Source organism: Columba livia, chromosome Z, assembly GCF_036013475.1.
Source record: "Columba livia isolate bColLiv1 breed racing homer chromosome Z, bColLiv1.pat.W.v2, whole genome shotgun sequence".
Taxonomy (NCBI): domain Eukaryota; kingdom Metazoa; phylum Chordata; class Aves; order Columbiformes; family Columbidae; genus Columba; species Columba livia.
In genome coordinates, this window is record NC_088642.1 from 61,058,651 (window position 1) to 61,080,277 (window position 21,627).

General features: G+C 35.6%; 1 protein-coding gene across 10 annotated transcripts in view; it reads right to left on the reverse strand.

The window, feature by feature from the left end:
* The window catches only part of PTPRD (protein tyrosine phosphatase receptor type D), a 366,746-nt gene that overhangs the window by 97,513 nt on the left and 247,606 nt on the right, over positions 1-21,627 (reverse strand). For 3 of the 10 annotated variants that reach the window (XM_065046083.1, XM_065046082.1, XM_065046081.1), the window contains 8 exons: positions 20,406-20,711; positions 19,149-19,342; positions 17,210-17,236; positions 15,037-15,154; positions 9,456-10,043; positions 8,931-9,028; positions 7,808-8,067; positions 3,069-3,159 (listed from right to left, as the gene is read on the reverse strand). In XM_065046083.1, the coding sequence (XP_064902155.1) occupies positions 3,069-3,159; positions 7,808-8,067; positions 8,931-9,028; positions 9,456-10,043; positions 15,037-15,154; positions 17,210-17,236; positions 19,149-19,342; positions 20,406-20,711 (1,682 nt within the window). Of the gene's footprint in view, positions 1-3,068; positions 3,160-7,807; positions 8,068-8,930; positions 9,032-9,455; positions 10,044-15,036; positions 15,155-17,209; positions 17,237-19,148; positions 19,343-20,405; positions 20,712-21,627 lie in introns of all 10 variants that reach the window. The other 7 variants (XM_065046087.1, XM_065046085.1, XM_065046086.1 and 4 more) reach the window with 4 other exon arrangements.

Below are 21,627 nucleotides of genomic sequence, written 5' to 3' on the forward strand. Positions count from 1 at the left end.
CATATATTTAACAGATAGCAATGCTGAAGTACTGTATTAGAGTGAATGAAGTGAGTTTTGAATGCTAAAATTTAACTACCCCGAGTCAAACGAAATGTGTTCAACTTTTCAAGGTAGTTATTTATCACCTAAGGCCAGATAAACTTAGGTGTGTTTGTGTGTAAACAAAAATTTTGTCTGTGACATTGATTACACAGAACTGGATAGACATCAGGTGAACCTCTGGCCTCATCCATGTTTCATATATAAACAGGGTTGTTGCCAGATATCATTACTTGCACACAGATATCCTGTCATACTTCACACCCGGATTTTAATAAAATTACTGAATTGATTTAAGGCTTAACATGTAAGCTTTTATTTAGGTTTTGTTCCTTACAAATCTAAAGTAATCCCACGAGGTAATACTCCAAATCATAATATTTTGCTCATATTTCATGTATTTGCATGGCACGTCTATTTAAAGTCACTAGCTGTCATGATGGCCAAAATAGAATTAACTTTTGAGTTAACAAAAATTGATTTATCTCTAATAAATATTGTTGTCAGACAGACAATATCTAGTCTACTGTCTGTCATTTGAAGACTCTGCACCTCTCTTAGTTTCTTTCAGAATTGAGATTCAAGGAACCGAGAATGTCAGGTCATCACAATAAGACTGGAGAGTCTTTTGGACTCATCAGTTATGTACTGGAGTAAACACTCAGGGTAGTATTTTCAGCAAATACTTTTTTTTTTAATATAATTATTTTGAAAATGTATTGTTGAACCCTTTCAGATTTTCAAAATAATTATGTTCCAAATACTTTTCTGAGATTGTACTAAAAAAAGATGCACAAGTGTCTTCACTTGACTATCAGGAACTATTTGCTCAGAGAGAAGTGTAGTTAGTTTTTCTGTTTGTTTGGTTTGGTTTTATTTTGTTTTATTTTCCCTAAATTCATTTATTGTGCCACTGCTTTCACATGTTTCTCAGGAATAGTATATCTAATAACAATATGCATTAATTTTCTAAAGCTGGAAATAAAACAGCCCTTAAGTAATAGAAACTGGAGGAGTTAACATGAAATACAATCACTGTCTGCTTTTGATTTTTTCCCTACTCAGTACTAACTACATGTTTGGTGGCAATTGTAAAAGATATATCAAGGGTTTTAGTTCTTTATCAGAAATAATTTTCATTTTCCAGTCAATGCATATCTTATTTCTTCCACCATTAATTCTACAATGTGGTCTCAATTATATCAGTAGAAGTGGGAAACAACCCATCCTGACCCAAATATTTCTGAATTAATAAATGCTCTTTATCAATCTGTTATACAGATTAATGCACCACAACTTGCAGGATGATTAAAATGACCCTTTGTTATGGGAATCAGCAGGACTCGTAGAATTTAATTGCCAAAAAGGTCAGTGTCATCTGGCACCTATCCTTTAATCTGTTAATGCTGCTGAATGTGACTACAGTCTCCGGATGTTAAAAGTGGGTGGTAATATTAAATCAGCTTTCCATTATCATATGGATCTTGCTGTCAGAGTTTTACTGTTTAACCATATTTGATGTCACCTAGGACTATGATCACGAGCTGATCACATCTACAATCCAAGTTCTTTTAAAGAGAAGAAGTTAATAGATCAAAGCAAGTCATCACTGCAACTGAATCTAATGAGATGATCACATAAATGAAAATGGTCAAGAGGAAACAAAGGCTTCAGCCAGTCAGTAGTAACAAAAACCATGCCTTACTTTGAACAGCTGTTTTTAATCTTCTGATTAAGGATTCTCCTGTTGCTGTACATATTATTTGCCTTTTCTGATAGGAAACCAGACCAGAGATAGAAAGACCTTTGTTTATATTTTGAAACCTTCCTACAGAAGTGTTTGTTGAAGATCTTTATTTTCCTGACACTTTGGTGCAAACATTGAAACTGATATTTATTATGTCAATGGGAGAAAGGAAAAAACGTCTTTTGATTGCCTGCAGATTATCATTATTTGACAATGAATGTATTACGGCGAAGCATATGGTGAAGCATATCTGTAAAGTAAAACTCTTGAATCCACTGAAAGAAAATGGAAAAATAGACCAAATCTAGTCAAAAGATCATTAAATCAGGAAGAGCAAAGAAACTTACTTCAATCTCTGGTCTTTGAATTGCTGAGATATAACATGTACAAATTACCATAGCTTCTGAATTAGATCTAAAATCCTAGCCAGATGCAACAATAACAGTAATAAAAACACCACCTGTTTTTGTAGAGTGCTTTCATCTGGGGCTCTCAAAAGAGCTTTACAATGACAAATATTAGTATTATTCCAGACTTACAGATTGAAAGAAGACAGACAAGTCTGCATAAGCTATACTGCCCTCAATATAACAGAGGACAGGACACTATACTTCTTGGAATTATTATTATATATTAAAAAAAAAATGAATTGATTTTTAGTATCACTGGGCCTATTCCTAAAATAAAAGTACTTTCACTCTTTGGGTTAACACCATTTATAGTGTCAAATGATGACAGAATGTTGCTCTTTCCTATTTCATTCATTTATTTCTGAGTACAAACTGCCAGTAGAACAGAGACTACTACAAAAGTTTTACAACCAGAAGCATTACAGTATCTGAGAATCAGGTAAAAAATACCACAAGAAGGTCAAATGTTAAATTGCAGTGCAATTTTCAATTTAGCATTTGTTATAGGCTTAGTAAACACCTCAGTAATGAACCAGACCTTTATTAGAGTTCATATCATTGGTGATTAAGCTTTTGCTGACAACTCATTTCACCTCCTGCACTTTTGCATTACACTTTACAATAGGAAAAGAATAAAATATTAATGCCAACGGAGATCAGACACTTTGTGTGCTTAATTGCAACTTAATGCTGTTATTGTCTTCTAATCTAAGTAATTTGAACTTCTGTTTCAGTCCCCACAGGCTAATTCACATATAAATAAAAAATATCCTGACAACAAAACTTGTAAAACTGGTGAGTTAATCACATACCACTAATAAGATTGTTATTTTAATAAAGGAGAAGATGACAACAAAAACACACAGTACCTCATCTAGTTCCATTTCATCTGGACTTTCCCATGGTTTGACAAACTTCCCACGAGACCTCTTCAAAGGCACAATAACTATGTAATAACCTCTGTAAAGGAAACAGTTGGACAAAAGTTGAAGGAAAACAAATGGATAAATTGACGAAGTAGGTGTCTGTTCAGATGAACTCAATAGAACAGACACTGCAGCCTTCGAAACATAGCTGTAAACATTCACACTCTTGGAACCATATCCAGTGTAAAACATTTGACAAACAAATGGTATTAATTACCCACCTTTTCATGTAAACATATAAATATGTATAAGAAACTTTAATTACAATGTTGTAAAATACTACATGTTTGACTAGTTTATTATTTCATCTGAAATACAAGAGTCATGGGATATTTGTGCCCTGCCACCATCACACTTAGAAAAAACCTGAAACCTCTAAATTGAAACATTTTACCATATATTTAAATCTCAATTATCACCCCATCTTCCCCATTTTCATGTATAATCAGAATAGCAGTTTAACATAATGTGTTTATTGATGCCAATACTGTCATAAACAGCAAGTAAAGAAGACATAGTGTACACGCCTCACGCATACTCTTTACATTTGAATATCAATCACCATCGGCTTCATCTACTTAGGTATTCTGTTCACAGTCACAGACAAGACAGCTTGATGTATGCTCTCTTTACAGGTAGGATTTGCAAATTACATATATCAGTTTTTCTCAGAAACATTTTCCTGAAAATATCTTCCTCCCCCTCCCATGGAGACTAGTAAATTATACGTTCTAGTGGAATACAGATATGGCACTTCCCTTGTTTCCTTCACAAAGCCTGGATACACATCAGGCAGATCCATAATTTCACAACAGTGTGAGGGAAGAAGCAGTAGAATCACAACAGCAGGACATACAGGATGGTATAATACACGTCTTCTTGATAAACACATTAGTCAAAAAGTCAAGCACTTTGCATCTCAGAGGAGAGGGAAAGAAGCTGCTCTCCTCTTTTTCTAGTAACAGAGCTTATTAAGGTGTCACTGGCCCTTCATTATGGCACATAATTTTAGTGTCTCATGGACCATATTCTCTTCCAGTTCACCGTGTTTCACAGCCCATTCAGGCTTCCACAGCACTGACTACTCATTTTACTCACACAATGCAATTGCAAAACCTAAAGTGATTAACGAAAAAGAGTCTACAGATAAGGACTTGCCTTACAACTGATCAAAAACTGCCTCAGTCTAAACTCAGTAAACTATCTTTCTTCCATACTAGCGGACACCACTGGACCATTGTAATGGTCTCTTCTTAATTACAGCTCCTTTCCATAAAACTAATGTAAAAAAAAACTTTGGATTTTTAACTACTGTAGTAAAAGCACATATATATTAATACTTGTATTAAGAAATCTGGGTAATTTCTCAGTGGAAATTATGAGGTCCAACAGGAAGCACTAGAAACAAGAAGTGTTACCCACTGCCGCTCTCTTGCTGTATTACAGTATTCAAATAACATCTGCAGCATGCATTCTTATAGTAACAATATGATAAAGCATCTTTTGCACTGATGTTCTAATTCAAAACTAGCAAGCCTTGTTGAACACAGATTTTAAACCTGAGTATGTATTTTAAAAATTATTTGGTTACACGAATAAGAAATCCTAATGAATGTTGATTTATCTGTGTATATAATAACTACAACTTACATACTTTTCTTTAACAGATGCCTAAGAATCAAAACAAAAGGCAATGAAGAACTGGCCCCTATATGTCTTTCAGACACTGAAGATACATCTGCTGGATGAACTGCAGAACAGTGTCTTACTTACCCATTTTTCTTCTTCCTCTTTTTCTTTTTTGAAACTAACAGAATGTTCTTACTTTTTTTTTTTTTTCAATCAAGGAACATCCAGCATATAAATGTTACTTTCACAGTCTTTCACACTTTCTTCATGCATGCCTCCCACTCATAACTTTGATCATCCACTAAGAATTTCAGCACAGAGAGTGTTTTAAAGCGGAAAGCACAAAGATGTCAACAGCAAGCAGAAAAATGTAACTGTTCACATAAAAACACAGTGCTGAAAATTGTAAAGAATTACAAAGTTCTGTTATTTTTAGCTAACTCTAGAAAATGTAACATCTCTTGAAAAACATGTTTTATTATTTGCTTGTTTGTTTTGGTTTTGTATTTTTTTTTTCTGGGGGGGGAGGGTGAGAAATGGAGGGTTAGCTTGGATATTGCTTGAACTACTGAGCATTACAAAGGGCAAAGTCTTTCATAAACCTCTGTTTTTATCTAAGGCTTTGCAAAGATAGAGGAGATTCAGAGAAACATGAACTGTCCCTCACACGTAAAAATTGTTCTGGATTAGACCAAAATAATACGACAAAATTAAGAAACTGCTCACTTGAGATGACGGCAGTGAAAGAGATCAATTTTACGTAACATTAGGTGAGGTCTTCCAATTTCTATGCTATATCACCATCAAACATTCAAATAATGAAAATTACTTCCACCATCTTTTAATAAATTGCAATGGCTTTTATAATATTATCCTCAATTCCATTAGAATGTAACTATAATTGATTAGAGCAAACCATTAATTGTTTCACCTTCTGTGTAATTAATATTATTGAAGAATTCTCAGTGTATAGTACTATATAATAAGATAGAGACAATCATTAGCATATAATGTACCCATAGAGGGACAGCAACTGTAAACAAGTCAACTATTACATAAAATAGTTCTTCTCATAGAAAGACTATAGCTGCAATAAAATTATATATTCTAACAAGCATCAGGTAAGCTTTTTCTGTTCAGCATGTGGATGCTTTGGTATGCCCACTTCCAAGGGACAAGTGAATCTTTTTAGTTGTTTTTTCATTTTTTTCTATCTCAAGCATGATCACATGTTCTTAGGAAACAGAAGGAGGACATACATTATCTGCAAAATTGGCAGTTGGACCCCATAGGTTTAGTGAATCTTTCTTGATGTCACTTAGTGCCTCTTTTTTTACACTATATAAAAGAAAGGGCATTGGCTCTTTTTCTACTGCTATCTTCTGCTATTGTTTGACCAGCTATCCTGCACTTTTTCCTCTCTGTGAATGCTCTGCCTCATAAATCTTTTTTGACTCATTCCATCTTCAGTCTTCCTTAGCTGCATTTGTTACTGACCGCATCTTACTCAATCTAATGATAATGGCTACATTTTTCAGTTTTTCATCCTTTTAATGTCTCAAATTCATTTCTTTCTTGACCTCACCTGCCTCAAAATCCTCCGTCAGAAATGAAAAAGGGGAACAGCTTTCTACAAAGCCATCAGTAAAAATCCACCAGGGACAGGACAAGTTGAATCCCCAACAATATTTAATGACTTGCTCATTTTCCTCCCCATTTCCTTTACATTACACATGGGAACCTTATAGACCAACAAGAATCACTATAAGCAGAGCAATAACACTTATTGATTGTACCATGCTTCATGTTTTCTTGGCAAATCTTTATTGTCTTACCTTTGTAATCCCTGCTGACTGTGTGCTGTCAGCTCTTTAGTCCTATTTCTGTTTTAATGTAAAACTCCAAAGCACCTCTAATAAACTCTGTGGCAATTTTTTTCAGCAAAATCTCCCATTTTCTTTCTGGGACCAGTGGAAAAGACCTGATGTTTTTCTTTTAATAAAATACTTCAGAATTAATTCACATGAATTAAGTGCAATAACAATTCTTTACAAATCCACATAATGGTGGAATGACTGAGCCTGAGTACTTCAAGGTGCAGCGGCAGGGCAGCAGCCCATCAATGGGTTATACATTCTTCTTGAGAGGACACATTTTTCAAAACACAACTGGCTTACTTAATCCTTGTTTGCTATTTTATATCAGTGACAAAACACTAAAGTACTCTGAGAAACAACTACAAACTTAAGGATAATCCTTCTCTATATATTTCCATCTAGGTTTTACTCTGTTTTACATACTTTCCTAAGTGTCAAACTTATAGAATGGTTCTCATTGGCTGGGACCTTTAACAGTCAGGTAGTCCAACTGCCTGACCAGTTCAGGGCTGATGGAAAGTTACGGCACATTATTAAGGGCATTGATCAAATGCCTCTTAAACATTGACAGGTGTGGGGCACTGAGCACCTTTCTAGGAAGCCTGTTCCAGTGTTTGACCACCCTCTTGGTAAAGAAATGTTTCCTATTGTCATCTGAACCTCTCCTGATTCAGCTTTGAACCACTCCCATGAGTCCTATCACTGGATTCCAGGGAGAAAAGCTCAGCACCTTCCTCTCCACGTCCCCTCCTCAGGAAGCTGTAATGAGGTCACCTCTCAGCCTCCTTTTCTCCAAACTAGACAAGCTCAAAATCTTCAGCTGTTCCTCACAGAACATTCATTCCAGCCCCTTCACTAGCTGTGTTGCCATTCAAGTACCTTAACCACAGAATCTGGCATTTGTTCTTGTTAAGTTTTATATCACTGATGATTGCCCAGTGCTTCAATCTATCTAGATCCCTCAGCAAGGCTTCTTGTCCCTTGGGAGAGGCAACAGAAACTCCCAGTATTGTAAAATATTAGTCCAATATTAGTCCAAATACTACTGCAGAGTGCTAAACTCTGTGTACCATTATGAAGAATAAAGCTTTCGTCCACCACTATGGCTCTAGATTAACAGTAAGAATAACCATCTTTCTGGAGATAAAAAAAATGGTATGACATTCATTCACTCACTTTATATTCTCATTTGAAGGTACTTCTGGAAGTTCCACAGTTATCATGCCGTCTAAGTTGGTCTTTCCAATGAAGACTGGTTTGGTACGAAGCACGTCTGGTGCAGTCTTTGCTGTCACTCTGTGCTGAAGACCCCCAGCACTATTCCCTCTGTTTGTCAGCACAAATGAATATGATGTCTCTGGCTTCAAGTTAGTGATCAGTTTTTGAGTAGCACGTCCATCAACCTCTACTACCATTTTCCCATCATCATAAAGGATCTAAGTTAATAAACAAATTGTAGGTGGTTTTAGTTACTGAGAGAAGGCAATTGATACTGTCACAATGAATTCAGGAATGAACCTAACTATAAATCTACAATGAAAGTTACTGGGAATTTTAGGCTGTAAGATAGTACTTGAATTCACTACTGCAATTAAATGTCTCGCTTTCAGGGGAAAAAAAACCTACATTAATTTAAAGCAGTGTAAGCACTCCTAAAATCCAATTTCACTTATTAAAATTCAGTAGTTTTGCTTGAATGCAGCATTTATATCAAGGCACACATGTTCTTAAAGGTACCTTGACTTTTTGATTCACTCTCATTATTCACAAAGGTTTTTGCAACATTTATTGCACAAAATCTGCTCTTCACTTGCTCCTGCTTGAGATGACACAAGTGATGAAGAACAATGCAGAAGAAATGCAAGCCAGACTGCAGGTTACATTGAGTCTCTTCATCTGGCTAAAACTATAGTTAGCAGAAAAAAGAGTTATAATGCAAAAATGTGTTGTTGTAAATGTGAGGCGATAAAAAACAAAATGGTACTCAGTTACAGTTACTACAGAAATGACTAGAAAAAGTAAGAACAGTATTATTTTCTTTCACTGTTTTCTCTAAAATATAGTAGCAACAAACCACAAATTAGCAAGGTGTTCATATAATGTATAATAACCAGTATGACCCTGATTTAGAAATAGTGCCACAACAGTGGAAAGCTCATATTGTCAAACAAAGCTTGGTTCATTATTGCTGATTAGTTTGGATTCTTAAATGCAGCAATACAAAAGTAAGCTACTTAACCAGGTGAATGACATCCTCTAGTTTCTGTATTTTCTCTTCTATAAATGGAAAGTAACTTACTTTGAAAGGCAAGGCTGAATTGTAATTTTCTGGAATTTCCCAAGACAGCAAAACAGAAGTCTTCATTACTGCTTTAACATGAAAATTTTTTGCAAACACTGCTGGAAAAAAAGAAACGATGTACATAAAAAACATCTTGGAGCTCAGATCTTGTCATATATCCACTGCTACCTGGGAGTATTAGCTTTCCACTTAGGACAAGAAACAACAACAATTCTCCTACCTGTTAGCTCATATTTAAATATCACATTTTAAATCATTCTCACTCTTATCTAATGAGAACCCAACAAGTACATTTTCCTTACCTGAAAAAACTGTGAAGATGTTAGCCAGAACTTGCTTGGCAAGGGGCAGCTGAATTCTAAGGCATCCAAAACATATTAAGATTTGCATACTTTACCTTTTGTGTCTGATGAACCTATTTTTATGAATGGGCCGGTCAGTTTAATTTACAGCTTCAAAAACACTGATATCCAAAGACCGATACTCCTTTAAAGGTCAACGCCATAAGCAGACAAATCCTACCTTGATCCACGGGTAGTGTCCTGAACTGGACACTTGGACTATATGGACCAGGCCCTTTGCTTGTGTGGGCACGTACTTTTACATCATATGTGGTATCTGGTTTTAAGCCAGAAAGTGTCATAGTGGTATCAGCAGGAACAACAGGGAGTTCAACTGGCTGGTAAGCAACATTGATATCTCTGTACAAGATGGTGTATTTGGTGATAATGCCATTTCTCTCTGCCAAGAGTGGCATCTGCCAAGTTAATTGAACTGATGTAGAAGTAGAGCTTTCTGAGTGGAGGTTTTGGGGAAATCCACTGGGTACCTCTTCAGGAACAGAAATCTCTTTAACCATCTCCTCCCCAAAGCCCACTTTATTTCTAGCTGAGAGCCTGAAGACGTATGAAGCTCCTCTGTGAATGTCTGTGGCCGTGAAGTGATCTTCCTTCTCCGAGAACTCCATGGTCGTAAACGTATCCATATCTTTGCGACCAAACTTCAGGCGATAACCCTGCAGCGGGCCAAAAGTGTCCACAGGAGGGTGCCACTGAATTAGAGCCGTGTTCATCTGTGTATGGCTAATCACAAGCCGAGGTTTGCCTGGAACTGTAGCACAATGTTATTTAAAGATGATAAATACAAACATAATTGCATGTACAATTCTTGAGGCTAATTTTAGCAGAAACAGGGATAAATTTTCTCTTCCCTCACTCTCAGTTCTACAAATTACTCTCTTATGAAAGAAATAATGTCTTTCTCCTGCACTACTGAGTCATACAGTATAATGAACCATGATAGTAAAGCCATTTACTGTTTGTTGTCTTCTTCCTTTACCATTATTTGTAAATACAGAGAACATTCAGAGGCACAGGACTTAGGCACAAAAGTCAAGAGGTAAAACTTCAAACAAACATCTTATGAATGGTTCTGTCTCACTTACAAATCCTTGCTTGCAAAAAAAGAGTATTGTCATAAGTATTCATTAATTTAATCCAAGGCACATTTCTGCCATCCCTGTAAATGGAAAAATAATTAATGATAACAATAACAGTAGCAACAATAATGGAGAAATTACAAGTGCCTAGATGTGTCTAACGTAACTTTTGCCACTGATACTGAGAATGTGGTAAAGGGAAGTCAGACCAGCCTTGTCAGCAACAATCATTACTATGTATGACAGAACCCTATCATTTAACTTCCCATATACAAATCACCTCCAGCATGGGCTGTTTCAGCTTGGAGTGGTAGCACAGTAGGGAATTCAATTTCTTGATTGGCCTGGCTTATCTCATGTGATTTAGTTTCCAGCATGGTCTTGGTGCATCTGACCTGGATTTCTTCTGAAGATGACTACACTGGAAGCTCTTCTTCATCTGCATGCCAGATACACTCAAATCCTTAATTGGGACCTGTTGGTCCAAGATAATTATCTGTCTTTCAGAAAAGTTCAGACTGTAAGTTTGCTGAGGACATGCAGTCCAGAGGATCAAATTGACTTTAATCAAAGAGGCAATCCCATTATACAACTTATATAGTGTACATTTTTGGAGTCCCCATATCAATTGATCTCACTGTTTCTGTTTAATTTGTGTATTTCTATTTATTAATTTATTCACTTATACATATATATATTTCACTTGTATTTTCATTAATATTTCAATTTCAAAATAGTCTGTTTCTACTACAATGACTAATTTGATAAAGAAGCATATCCATAACTATTTAGTAATTTGGTATTTGTTGTGTATCAATGCCTGGTAGGTCAAGCTACTAGAACAGTTTTGGGAGTAGTAGTGCCATGATAACATAGTCTTCCATGAAGACTAATTAGTTCCATTCACATTCAAAGCCTCCCCACGTCAGTGTAACTGCTGCACTGTGAGTTCTGGTTCCTGTATTTAAACACTTCAATGAATTTTATTACTTATCTTCAGTTCTCAGGCACCCAACAGATCATATTCTTATTGTCAGAAGTTCTGACTACCATTCCATAATGAATTAGGAATGAGGGAGGAATGGCATGGACTGGATAATTTTGCATTTAATAAGCCCTTTCTTGATTATATCTGTCATAAATCATGACATTGCTTCTAATTGCACATGAATTTTGGCTAGTTTTTACAAAATTTTTTAAAAAATCATTTCTTTTAAATGTCTAGTTCACCTGTATTACTCCCAACAATTCTGTAATTTTTTCCCACAGTTTCTGCTGTGTAAAGAGTATCTCTCTGAGTAGTTCTGACTTTTCTTCATTGATTATTATAAGCCTTTATCAAACAAAGAAAAGGTTGTGAAGGCTTTTTGCAGGCCACATTTTTCTCTCCATTTTAACTATTACTGAAACCAATGAAGCATATGAAAGAGAAGAAGAGTCCACACAAACAGAATAATAACTCCTTGAGCTTTCTAAAGGAGAGACTGCTGGAAGATGTCACTAAATTATTTTTGTGATAAATTGCCTTTTTTTCTTGTGGCAGTCCTCACAGTAAAACTATTTTTAACCTTTGTGGTAACTACAGAGAAAGAAAGAAACTACTTGCTCTCGATGAGAACAGGGGAACTAATAAAGCTTACTTATCCAATAAAATACCCTGTGATTAATACAGTAGATAACAAGTCACTTTCTTTTTCTTTTTTTTTAATATGGAGCCTATCTGATTTTGAGAAGTGTATACATTTCCTTTTTGTTAGTACACAACTACTGACAGAGAAAGAATAGCTTTCAGTTAACATTTTCTTTTAGTATGAATAGCTATGAAAATTACAGTCTTGTGGGACAAACGGCAGGGTTCTGTGCAGTCCTACACACACCACTATCATGGAATAGCTTTATCTAGAAACTACTTCTGATAATAATACCTGAATTTGCCATGAGCCCACATGAAGTGAAACTGCACATGAAAAAATATATTCTCTGATCTAGTGAAGTCCCTCTCTGTTACTACACAGTAAGCTGTCCCCTACACCCCCTTTTGCAACTGCCACTGCACTAAACATTCGTAATAGCAGGCCATTAGTAGTAGAAGATCATGCAAATTGCATTTGCAAATTACCCAAAGTAATTTTTTTCTGTTAGCTGCTATACAGTATACCAACATCTTAACATAAATTTTCTCCTCTTGGCTGAAATCCGCATTTCAAGAGTGCTGTTCAGCACAGAGAGTAAAATCCAAATAATGGACAAGCTCTTGTACTACAAAGTCCTTCAACTACTACCACTCATAAATTAAAGATATGATTCAATTCTCCATAAAAATTGTATGATATCACTGACTACTAAGTCTTAATTTTTATCAACATCTTGTTTATCACATACTTTGTAACTTCTGCCTCAAGTCATTTAAAATTTTCAAACACTTTGACTTGCAAATGTTTAATAACATTACATCTGATTTCAAAAACTAGGAAAGGAAACAGTAAGACAAAACCACACTCTGGAGTGAAAATATTAACCACATTCAGTGATTTCACTAATAACTGCAGTTACTATACTGTAGGTTCACTTAAATTTGGGGAAACTTTCCTGTCTAAAAATGCAAATTATGTTGTTATATCACTGACTGGACACAGTTACTTATCATCTGAATAACTTATGAATAGCATGCTTCTCCAGTAAACATTTAGACCTTTATTCTCCTTTCATATCTCTTATGAATATAATCTCAGTCATTGTAATACAACTCTGACATAAACCTTTAGACTAGAAAGTCAGACCCTTCATTTGTTTTATTGTAGTATCAGAATAGCACCTCTTCAGGAAAAAAGAAAAATCAAATGGAAACTCTTATAGAACAGGGGGGTGTATTTCAGACCTACAAGCCCTCTGAGTGATGTATTCTCATAGGAAGACAGTGAGCTGCAAACTTTTAGTACTGTCTGTATTTGTTGTCTCCTTTTGCAAAAACCTGTGTATAAATATTCCTTACAAAAAAAAGCTCAACCACAGCAAGCTGTAACAGCGCATGAAGAAGTGTTCATACAACCCGGAATGTACGAAGGAGCAAAATGGTAACTAGCTGTTATCCTACAGACTGGGAGCAAACATAACTTGTTCACAGGGTGAAGCAAACTGCAAGAACAGTGTAATACATATTACATCTACAGGCATGCCTCTTATTTTCAGCTGCTCTTGAGTCACACAGGGTTTTATGGGACATGGGATTTGTTCATCTTTCTAAAGCAGAAGCATCTGAGATCTTGGAAGAGTGAAACATGAATAGTCAATAAGGACTAAATGCACAGAAGCTTTTAAGTTTTGCAAGCAGGTTTGCATAGCCTATATTTATGTCTAGAAACTAACGAAGTCACAATCTATACAATTGTGTTTATTTAAATTGGGAACTGACCATTGAAAATAATAATATATCAAGTTTTCATTTTCTTGAATCAAACGCAAGCAAGAAACATATATCACTTTTTTTTTTTTTTTCCCAGATCATGAGAATTCAGGAAAAATAACAAGTTGGAGGATAAGTTTCACCGTTATTCGACAATAATGACTAGATGGTACTCTAAAATCTGAAATGAAACTATAGGATGTATCTAGCCACCAAGACTGAGATTTTTCCAAAGATGTCGATGAGACAAGGGTGTAGATGTTCCTGGTATTTATACAAGACGTCCTTTACATCTAGTGATTCTTTTGGAAATTGAGTCAATCAGTATAAATACAAACATCTGTGCCTTCTGGACTTTATACATTATAATTAACAACACACTGTTATTAAAAGAACTTGTAATGGTGCTAGAAAGGTTTTCATTTGATTGTAATGGAACATCCTTAATGGCTACACCATAAAACCCAGAAAATGAACACCTACAGGACATGAACGCCTGTAGGTGAACAGCACACTAAGGCTGTGGTGGCATCATTTGGTTAAGCTATGCCAAAGTGAACCACTTAAATTAATAAAAAATAAAATAAAATAAAATAAAAAATCCAAATGCTTGTCCCTCACCTAAAAACAATTCTGTTCACTGCACCAGTGCTAACTGAAGCAGATGAACTGGTCATGCATCCAGACACCCACCATCTAGTACCACCTCTGATCAAATGCAGACTGAACACAGTGGCATGGTGTATTTTGCCACAGTTTATGCCTCAGCTTGCCACTGAAGCAATATGGGTTTCAGGGTTTCACAGGCTGGACTTTAATTCCGTTTCCTAATTCTCCTCTTTAATAATCATATTCTTCTGAGATAAGCTGTTACTGTCATACAGATAGGTTCTTTCAAAGTTCTTACTGACAGGCAGCAGCGTTACTGTTCCCACAAAGATCAGGAAAGTTTTTCAAATATCCTTCTCAGCTCTGAATTTCTATTTTTTAGTCTCCAAGAAGACACAAACCAGAATGGAAAAGCTACTAGAAAGTATAAAGTTAAGTATTACAGTTTGGCTGCATCTTGAACTGAGAAAGGGGAAAAGGGGGGGCACTGTTTCTGTTTTTATCTAAATAAATAAAGGTACAAATAATGAAACAAACTCCTATGGCCTATGAACACTTTATACACAACAGGAGACCTTTAAATAGTAGGAGCAAAACACTAGAAGGAAAAGTCAAAGGAATTATTCAGAGATTAATGGGTATAGGATTATTACCTGCACCAGCAGTAGACACGAGTTTGGGCTTGCTGCGTGCTCCATCACCTTTTGTTGTATAGGCTGTCACAGTGAAGGAGTATGTAGTTTCAGGCTGAAGCCCAGAAATTATCATTTCCTAAGATGAAATAAAGCACGAAGAATTGATTAAAAATAGATTGTTTTCCAGGAAAGCATGGAATCCCATTCAGATAACCCCTGTATGTTACATACATTTCACACACTTTTGTGCTCCCGGCAGTGACAGCAAGCATTTGAGAGCATCAGCAGACTGTGTGTGAAATACTTCATAATGCAAGATGTTTCTCTTACTTAAGCAAAGACAGCACACTTCCAAATAGCATGCCTCAGATAGTTTAAGGCACAAGTGGTGTGAACAGTGAATAAAGCTTTCTGAAATACCTTGTCTGAGGAATACTAGTGATACTGTGAAATGCATGCATATGTAGATTTGAGAAACTCCATTTAACTTAGTCTTTTACAGGACACCACTGATATAGTTACAAAATGCCTAGTAAGAAGAGTGTTGCAGTTGTATCCACACTTTCTAATTAATGATGGATTAGCTGAATAAGAAAGCCTTTCTACTTTTACTAAACTTCCATTGCAATCTATGTCAGTGGTTGGATTGTGCATCTAAATATCTCAAAGGACTTAATAAACAATTCACTCTTCAGATCTAAAAGAACTACCTAAAGCACCATTAAAAATCCGGTCAGAGAAAAAAATCTGATGGCTCTCAAATGACAGCAGCTACAAAACAAGTATAGTAGCTCTTCAGCTAGAAGAAGTGAATGGAGCAAGATAAAACTCTAAGTGTCAAGGAAAGCGCAACATGTGCAAACATGTGCGTGTGGACACATATACAGACACAGAAAGTGGAGGGCCAGCTGCCTCACATGAAACAAACTTCCACCATGGCTTATGTAAGGGCAGTCAGAGGAATTTAAGCCTTGAACACTCCTGATATGAATTAATTATATATGCAAATGTAAAAGGACAGTATTTGGAGGCAACTGACTGGTTCAAAGCTCCCAACTCATCAGTTTTCAGTCTGTAACCACTGGACTACTCCTTTTAATTTTCACATGCCTGAACAGATTTACACTAAATTTCACTGCTGCCAGAGAGATGGTACCTTTAGGCATCTAGAATAAGTAGCAGATGTGCAATCACACACCCCTCAAATGCAAAAGCCATAAAAGTTAATATAAAAATTATGGATCATGTTATCCACAATAAATGGGATTTTCAAGACAGTGGGTATAAGCTTAGTACAGACGTGATCAGAATTTGGCATTGTATTTATGGTCAGTTATCAGCAATACAGAAATAACAAAGTAATGATCAGAAATGAGTGGGATAAATAAAATGAAAACACATTAAAAAAACTACAAAAAACCTCCCTCCTTAGACTCTATCTCAGAATTTAATTGATCCTATAGGCCAAAATCAGTAAGACAGACTTCTCATCTTTCATAAGGAAACCGCACCTGATAGTAACAGAATAAAGTTGTAAAGGAAGACAAAACAAAACAATCACCATCCTTTGAACAGTAATGAAGATATTAGCCTCATCTAAAACAAACAGTGCTTCATGGTGTAAGAGATATGATTGCATGTAGTGTTATTCTTTAAAAGTGTGGTTTGGATAGAGCAAACACTACTACTTAGGCATAAATGCTGTAAGACATTTGGCTCTCATACAAAATACATTTATCAAATTACCAAAAAGGAAGCACAAGTGACTTCAACTTTCAGCTACATAAAAAATGTTAACTTAAAATGAATACTGAAAAATCTGACTAATGCTACGCAACTCTGACCCAATTTAGTTTTATTTTTCTAACACCTTCTTGTAAAGAGAAAATTGTGAGGCAAAATTAGTGACAGCCATCAAAAAGAAAACACAAACCAGTTCTGTACATTTCGGCATCATGCTAAACCTCAGAACAAGCAAGCAACAGTAACTGCCATTCTCTCAATGGGAAAAAAAAAAAAAAGAAGTGCTGTAATAGAAAAGTCTTTGATGTTAGGAGCATGCATTTGTGCAAATGACCAAAAATAAGAAAAAAAAAAAATAAAAAGAGGCAACAAGCAAACAAGCAAAAGGAAGAAAAAAAATCCCCAACCCAGCACACGCTGTGTTTCTAGTCAGTCAAAAACTACTCACATGTTCAGTAGTATCATCATATTCCCACTGATTGAGAGTAAAGAATGTTGGAAGAAAAAAAAAAAATGAAGAGATTTGTAGCCTGGTCGAGGTAAAGTTTTTTTCTTAATAGTAAAATAAATATGAAAGATGTCTGGAAAAATAATATACAATTTGAATTAATAGTGTAGAATTACACAGAATTTGGTTAATGAAATCAGGCCAGGCATTTTTAATTCTACTTCTGCTCTCCCTAAAAAACCAGCCACTTTTCTTTCCTTGAAAGATCAAAGAAGTAATTAATCTTCTTGTATCATGTAGCAATATTTTAGAATAAATTGTAGTAGTAAAAGCTACCAAGGCAGAATTAAAGGCTACCTGGTTTATTTAATTATGTTACTAGTTTATATGTTCAAGTTTCATAAATGAATTCAATGCCTTATTTAAATTAACAGCAGGATTTTTCAGTCTTGAAACCTAACCACACTGATCTTTTACAATCAAGGTCCTTATACCTGCACAAGCCTTGTTCACATGTATCACAGAAGTGTGACAGGCAGGAAGGAGTGAGGGGAGGAGAAAGGAGATGACTATCTGAAGTGAACAAATGGTAAAAAGGCAGGTCAAAGCCAAAGGTGTTAAAAATAAACAAACAACAAAAAAACAACTTATGCCTTCATGATATTTGGGCTCCAGTATCTTACCTAGTCTTCAATTTCTGACCCTCTCGTATTTAAAATTATTTTAAACTACTACCACACAGAGTTTAAAAGTTAAAACCTGTGCAAGAAAAGGCAAACCCAAAGCACAGCAGCACCTTCTTTTCCATCTCCTCTCTCTTTTACTTTTCCTTTTCCCTTCCCACCTCCTAACTTGTTTCCATCTTTCCCTCCACTGAATATAAGCTCTAAAAACACCACGTTTTGCAAAACAGGCAAGTAAGTACATATAGATAGATACACTGGAAGATAAAACTGCAAGAAAGACCTCCAGGAACAGGGACAATACTTTGAGAACAGAGTAATCAGTAAAATGTAGGCACAGATGACCTGTTCTCCAAAAAGCTATCTGCAGAGCTGAAATTTAGAATTAAGACTGGAAGAGGAAACAAAAGAAGTCAAAAACCATCTATTTATTCACATAAAATGCTTAATAGGCAAATTTAACTCTTTATCATTTCCAGTCATTCCAGTCATAAATTGAGAGCTAGCAGCCATCAGTGTGCACTTTGGTAACAATTTCAGTGTAGGATGATTCCCCCAATACCAGGACCTCTGGCGACCTTCAGTTTTACAGAACACTAGAGTATCTCAATCAGTAAAATCCTATTTTAGAAGCTTTTTAAACTTCATATGATCAGGCTTTTTTTTTCATCATGTCTCATAATTTACAAAATGGACAGAAAATTTTGTAATATAAGTACCCCATGCCTATTTAAACTAAGCTCCTCATTTTATTGCAGTTATTGATATGAATAACCATGAGTATAAATACCTTGGAGATTTCTAAAGTTGCACATGGCAGATACAAGCTAATGACAGAAACATTGTAATAATTGGCTAACACAGGTTTCCAATGATTCTAGGTTCACCAGTGAAACAAAGAAATATTGGGTGGGTGGGCCAGGCACTGCACAGTTTGCTACTTTGACTATGACCTGGCTCAGATGTCCCTGATGCTTTAAAACTTGAGAGCACAGGCACAGGGTGAAGTCTCCAGGTTTAAGAGATCCAACAGAATGACACAACATTCAGTTGCACACCTGTAGAGAAAACGGTGCCTACGTTTGGCCCAAGAACCTTTAAACATTAAGTATTCTGAAAAAAAGTTGTTGAAATAGGGATGAAAAATGTTAGCTGGTAGGCTGAAATATAGGAAAAAAAGACAATTCTGTATAGCTCTGTGGCACACAAAATGCTTTCACTGTGACCTAGAAAAGAACATAAAATGCCCAAATTACCTGTGCATCAGCCAGCATGATGTCCTTCAGCATCGGCTGACCCTTTGGCTCTCCATTTTCCATCTTCACGTAGTGGACTTGGTATCCTCGGATCTGACCATGCTGCTTATTGGGCACAGGCGAGCGCCACGACACTTTAACAGCAGTAGAGTTGACAGCCTCTACCTCGACTTTGCGAGGAGGACCACTAGGAACTGGAACAACATCATTGGACAGAAAAGAATTACAGGCACCTGTCCCACCCATGTCTTGATTTTTTTCTTAAAAAGGGCAGACTGACTACATTTTCTTTGAAGAATACAAATTGTTCAATAAATTAAAATGCTCAACCAATCTGCTCTACCTTTCAGTGAAAAGATCAAAAACCATGACTGATGCAAAAAATGGAAGAAAAAAGAGTATTAGAGAAATAGAAAAACATGTAAAAATGTACAAAAGCCAAGGAAGATGCTTTGAGATTCAAAGCATTATAGTACAAAGAGATATTTTAATCATTGAAATAATAATAATAATACTAATAAAAACACAAAAGATTTTTAAAAATTTCCCTTGTATCTGTTTGTTAAATTGTTTCGTGGGTTTTTTTAATACTACAAAAAGGAGGCTGATATTAGGGCTGTCTTCTGTCACTTTCAAGCATGGAAGAAAAATAAAAATGTGTGCAGCATCAGTTTTCCCAAGATCAAAAAACAAAACTCAGAACAAAAAAAAATAAAAAGAAAAAAAAAAAGAAAGTACAACATAGAACAAGAAAGTGGTTAAAAAAACCTAACAATCAACCAATCTACAACAACAACAACAACAAAAAACCTGGAAAAAAGATCACTGAAATAACTGTTTAAAAATAACGGTAACTGTAACATCAAGAGAAAGGCAGAAAGTTTTTCCCAAGAGTTATTTTCATGTTAAAGGAGGACAAAGAAGGATATGTATAAGCTCAAAGGGGCAGTAGATTCATGTCACTCACAAAAAGGTGTTTTCTTAAAAAAAAAACACAAAAAAACGCCCAAAAAACCCCTGAAACCAAAACAAACCAAAAAAACAGCCAAAACAAAAAAACAACAAAAAAACCCTAACCAAAACCAGATATAAAAATGGTGTAAAAAGGACCAGTCTTTGATTGAAAAACTCAAAGGGTGATAACATCTGTTATTTGGAAAAAAAAGAGGAGCAGAAAAAAATACTCTTAGGCTATACAAAAGACAGCAGATCGACAGAGTCATAGAGGCGCGAACTGATGTAGTGGAGGCAACATACCATCTTCATCTGTCCGAATCAATACTGCTAAGCTCTCTGGGCCAGGTCCAACATCAGTGTGGGCAGTCACAGAGATCCGGTACTCAGTCCATTTTTCCAGCTGTTCCAAAAGGTATTGGGTACTGTCCGAGGAAATTCCCAAAATTTCATGGGGCTTGACATCTTCTCCATCAATCTCAATGTACTTGATGGAGTATTCGGTAATAATGCCGTTCTGTTTTTCCACTGGTGGAGGTTTCCAACTTACCAAAATGCTAGTGGAGCTGGGGCTTGTGCAACTAATGTCTTGAGGAGGAGCTGATGGCTCTAATTTCAGTAGTGCATTAAAGGAGGATTTGAGTGAAAGGATAGGAGTGATTGAAAAAAATGAACAAAAGAAAAGAACAAAAATAAATAAAAGATAACCAAATGAAAATAAAAAATAAACCAAAAAAAGTAGAAACTTAAAAAAACCAAAAGGTCAGATAATCATACGCACCTTGGCTTATTAACATGAGGAAATTGAAAATGAATAGACCAACTAAATGGTGAAAAAGGATGTAGGGGAAATACATGAAGATGAAACCTCAAAATAATATTACCTACCTGTAATTAAAATTCCTCTTGAAATAAAACAAAAACGTGACACTTCTATGACTACTGATCTACCTTTACAACCATTGCAATTAGTGCAAGCTCCAGTACTTTAAATGACATGTGACATGTATTAACTTACAAATTTGGACATATTCCCATCAAGTGGGATTACTTTATTTTACTTTTTATAGAATTTTTATAAACTTGCAATAATTGCTAAAAATTGCTTCATAAATTGCTATGTTTGTAGCCTTCTTGCTCTCAAAACTAAAATATTATTTTTTCATTTTTTTTTATAACTGAGTCTGCCTGACACAAGTCAACCGTAAATTACGTTTAAATGGAAAGCATTTACTGAAACATTTATTGTAGCCAACATACTAAGAGCATGCAGAAGACAAAGAAAGTCTTACTCAAAGATTTACCTACCAGGAAAAAGTGACAGGCTTGTTGATTCTGACTGTAACTTGTACTTACCCTAGATCGGCTGTCAGTTTTATTTTTTTACCTCCTCTTGGAGACACCTTTGCTAGCAAAGAATTAAATCCTACCAGTAATGTAGGTAACTTCTATAGGAAAAGGAATAAAAATCTATCCCCAAACAATGTGTCAAGAATGCAGGTATTCACTTTACAGAGTTCATAAG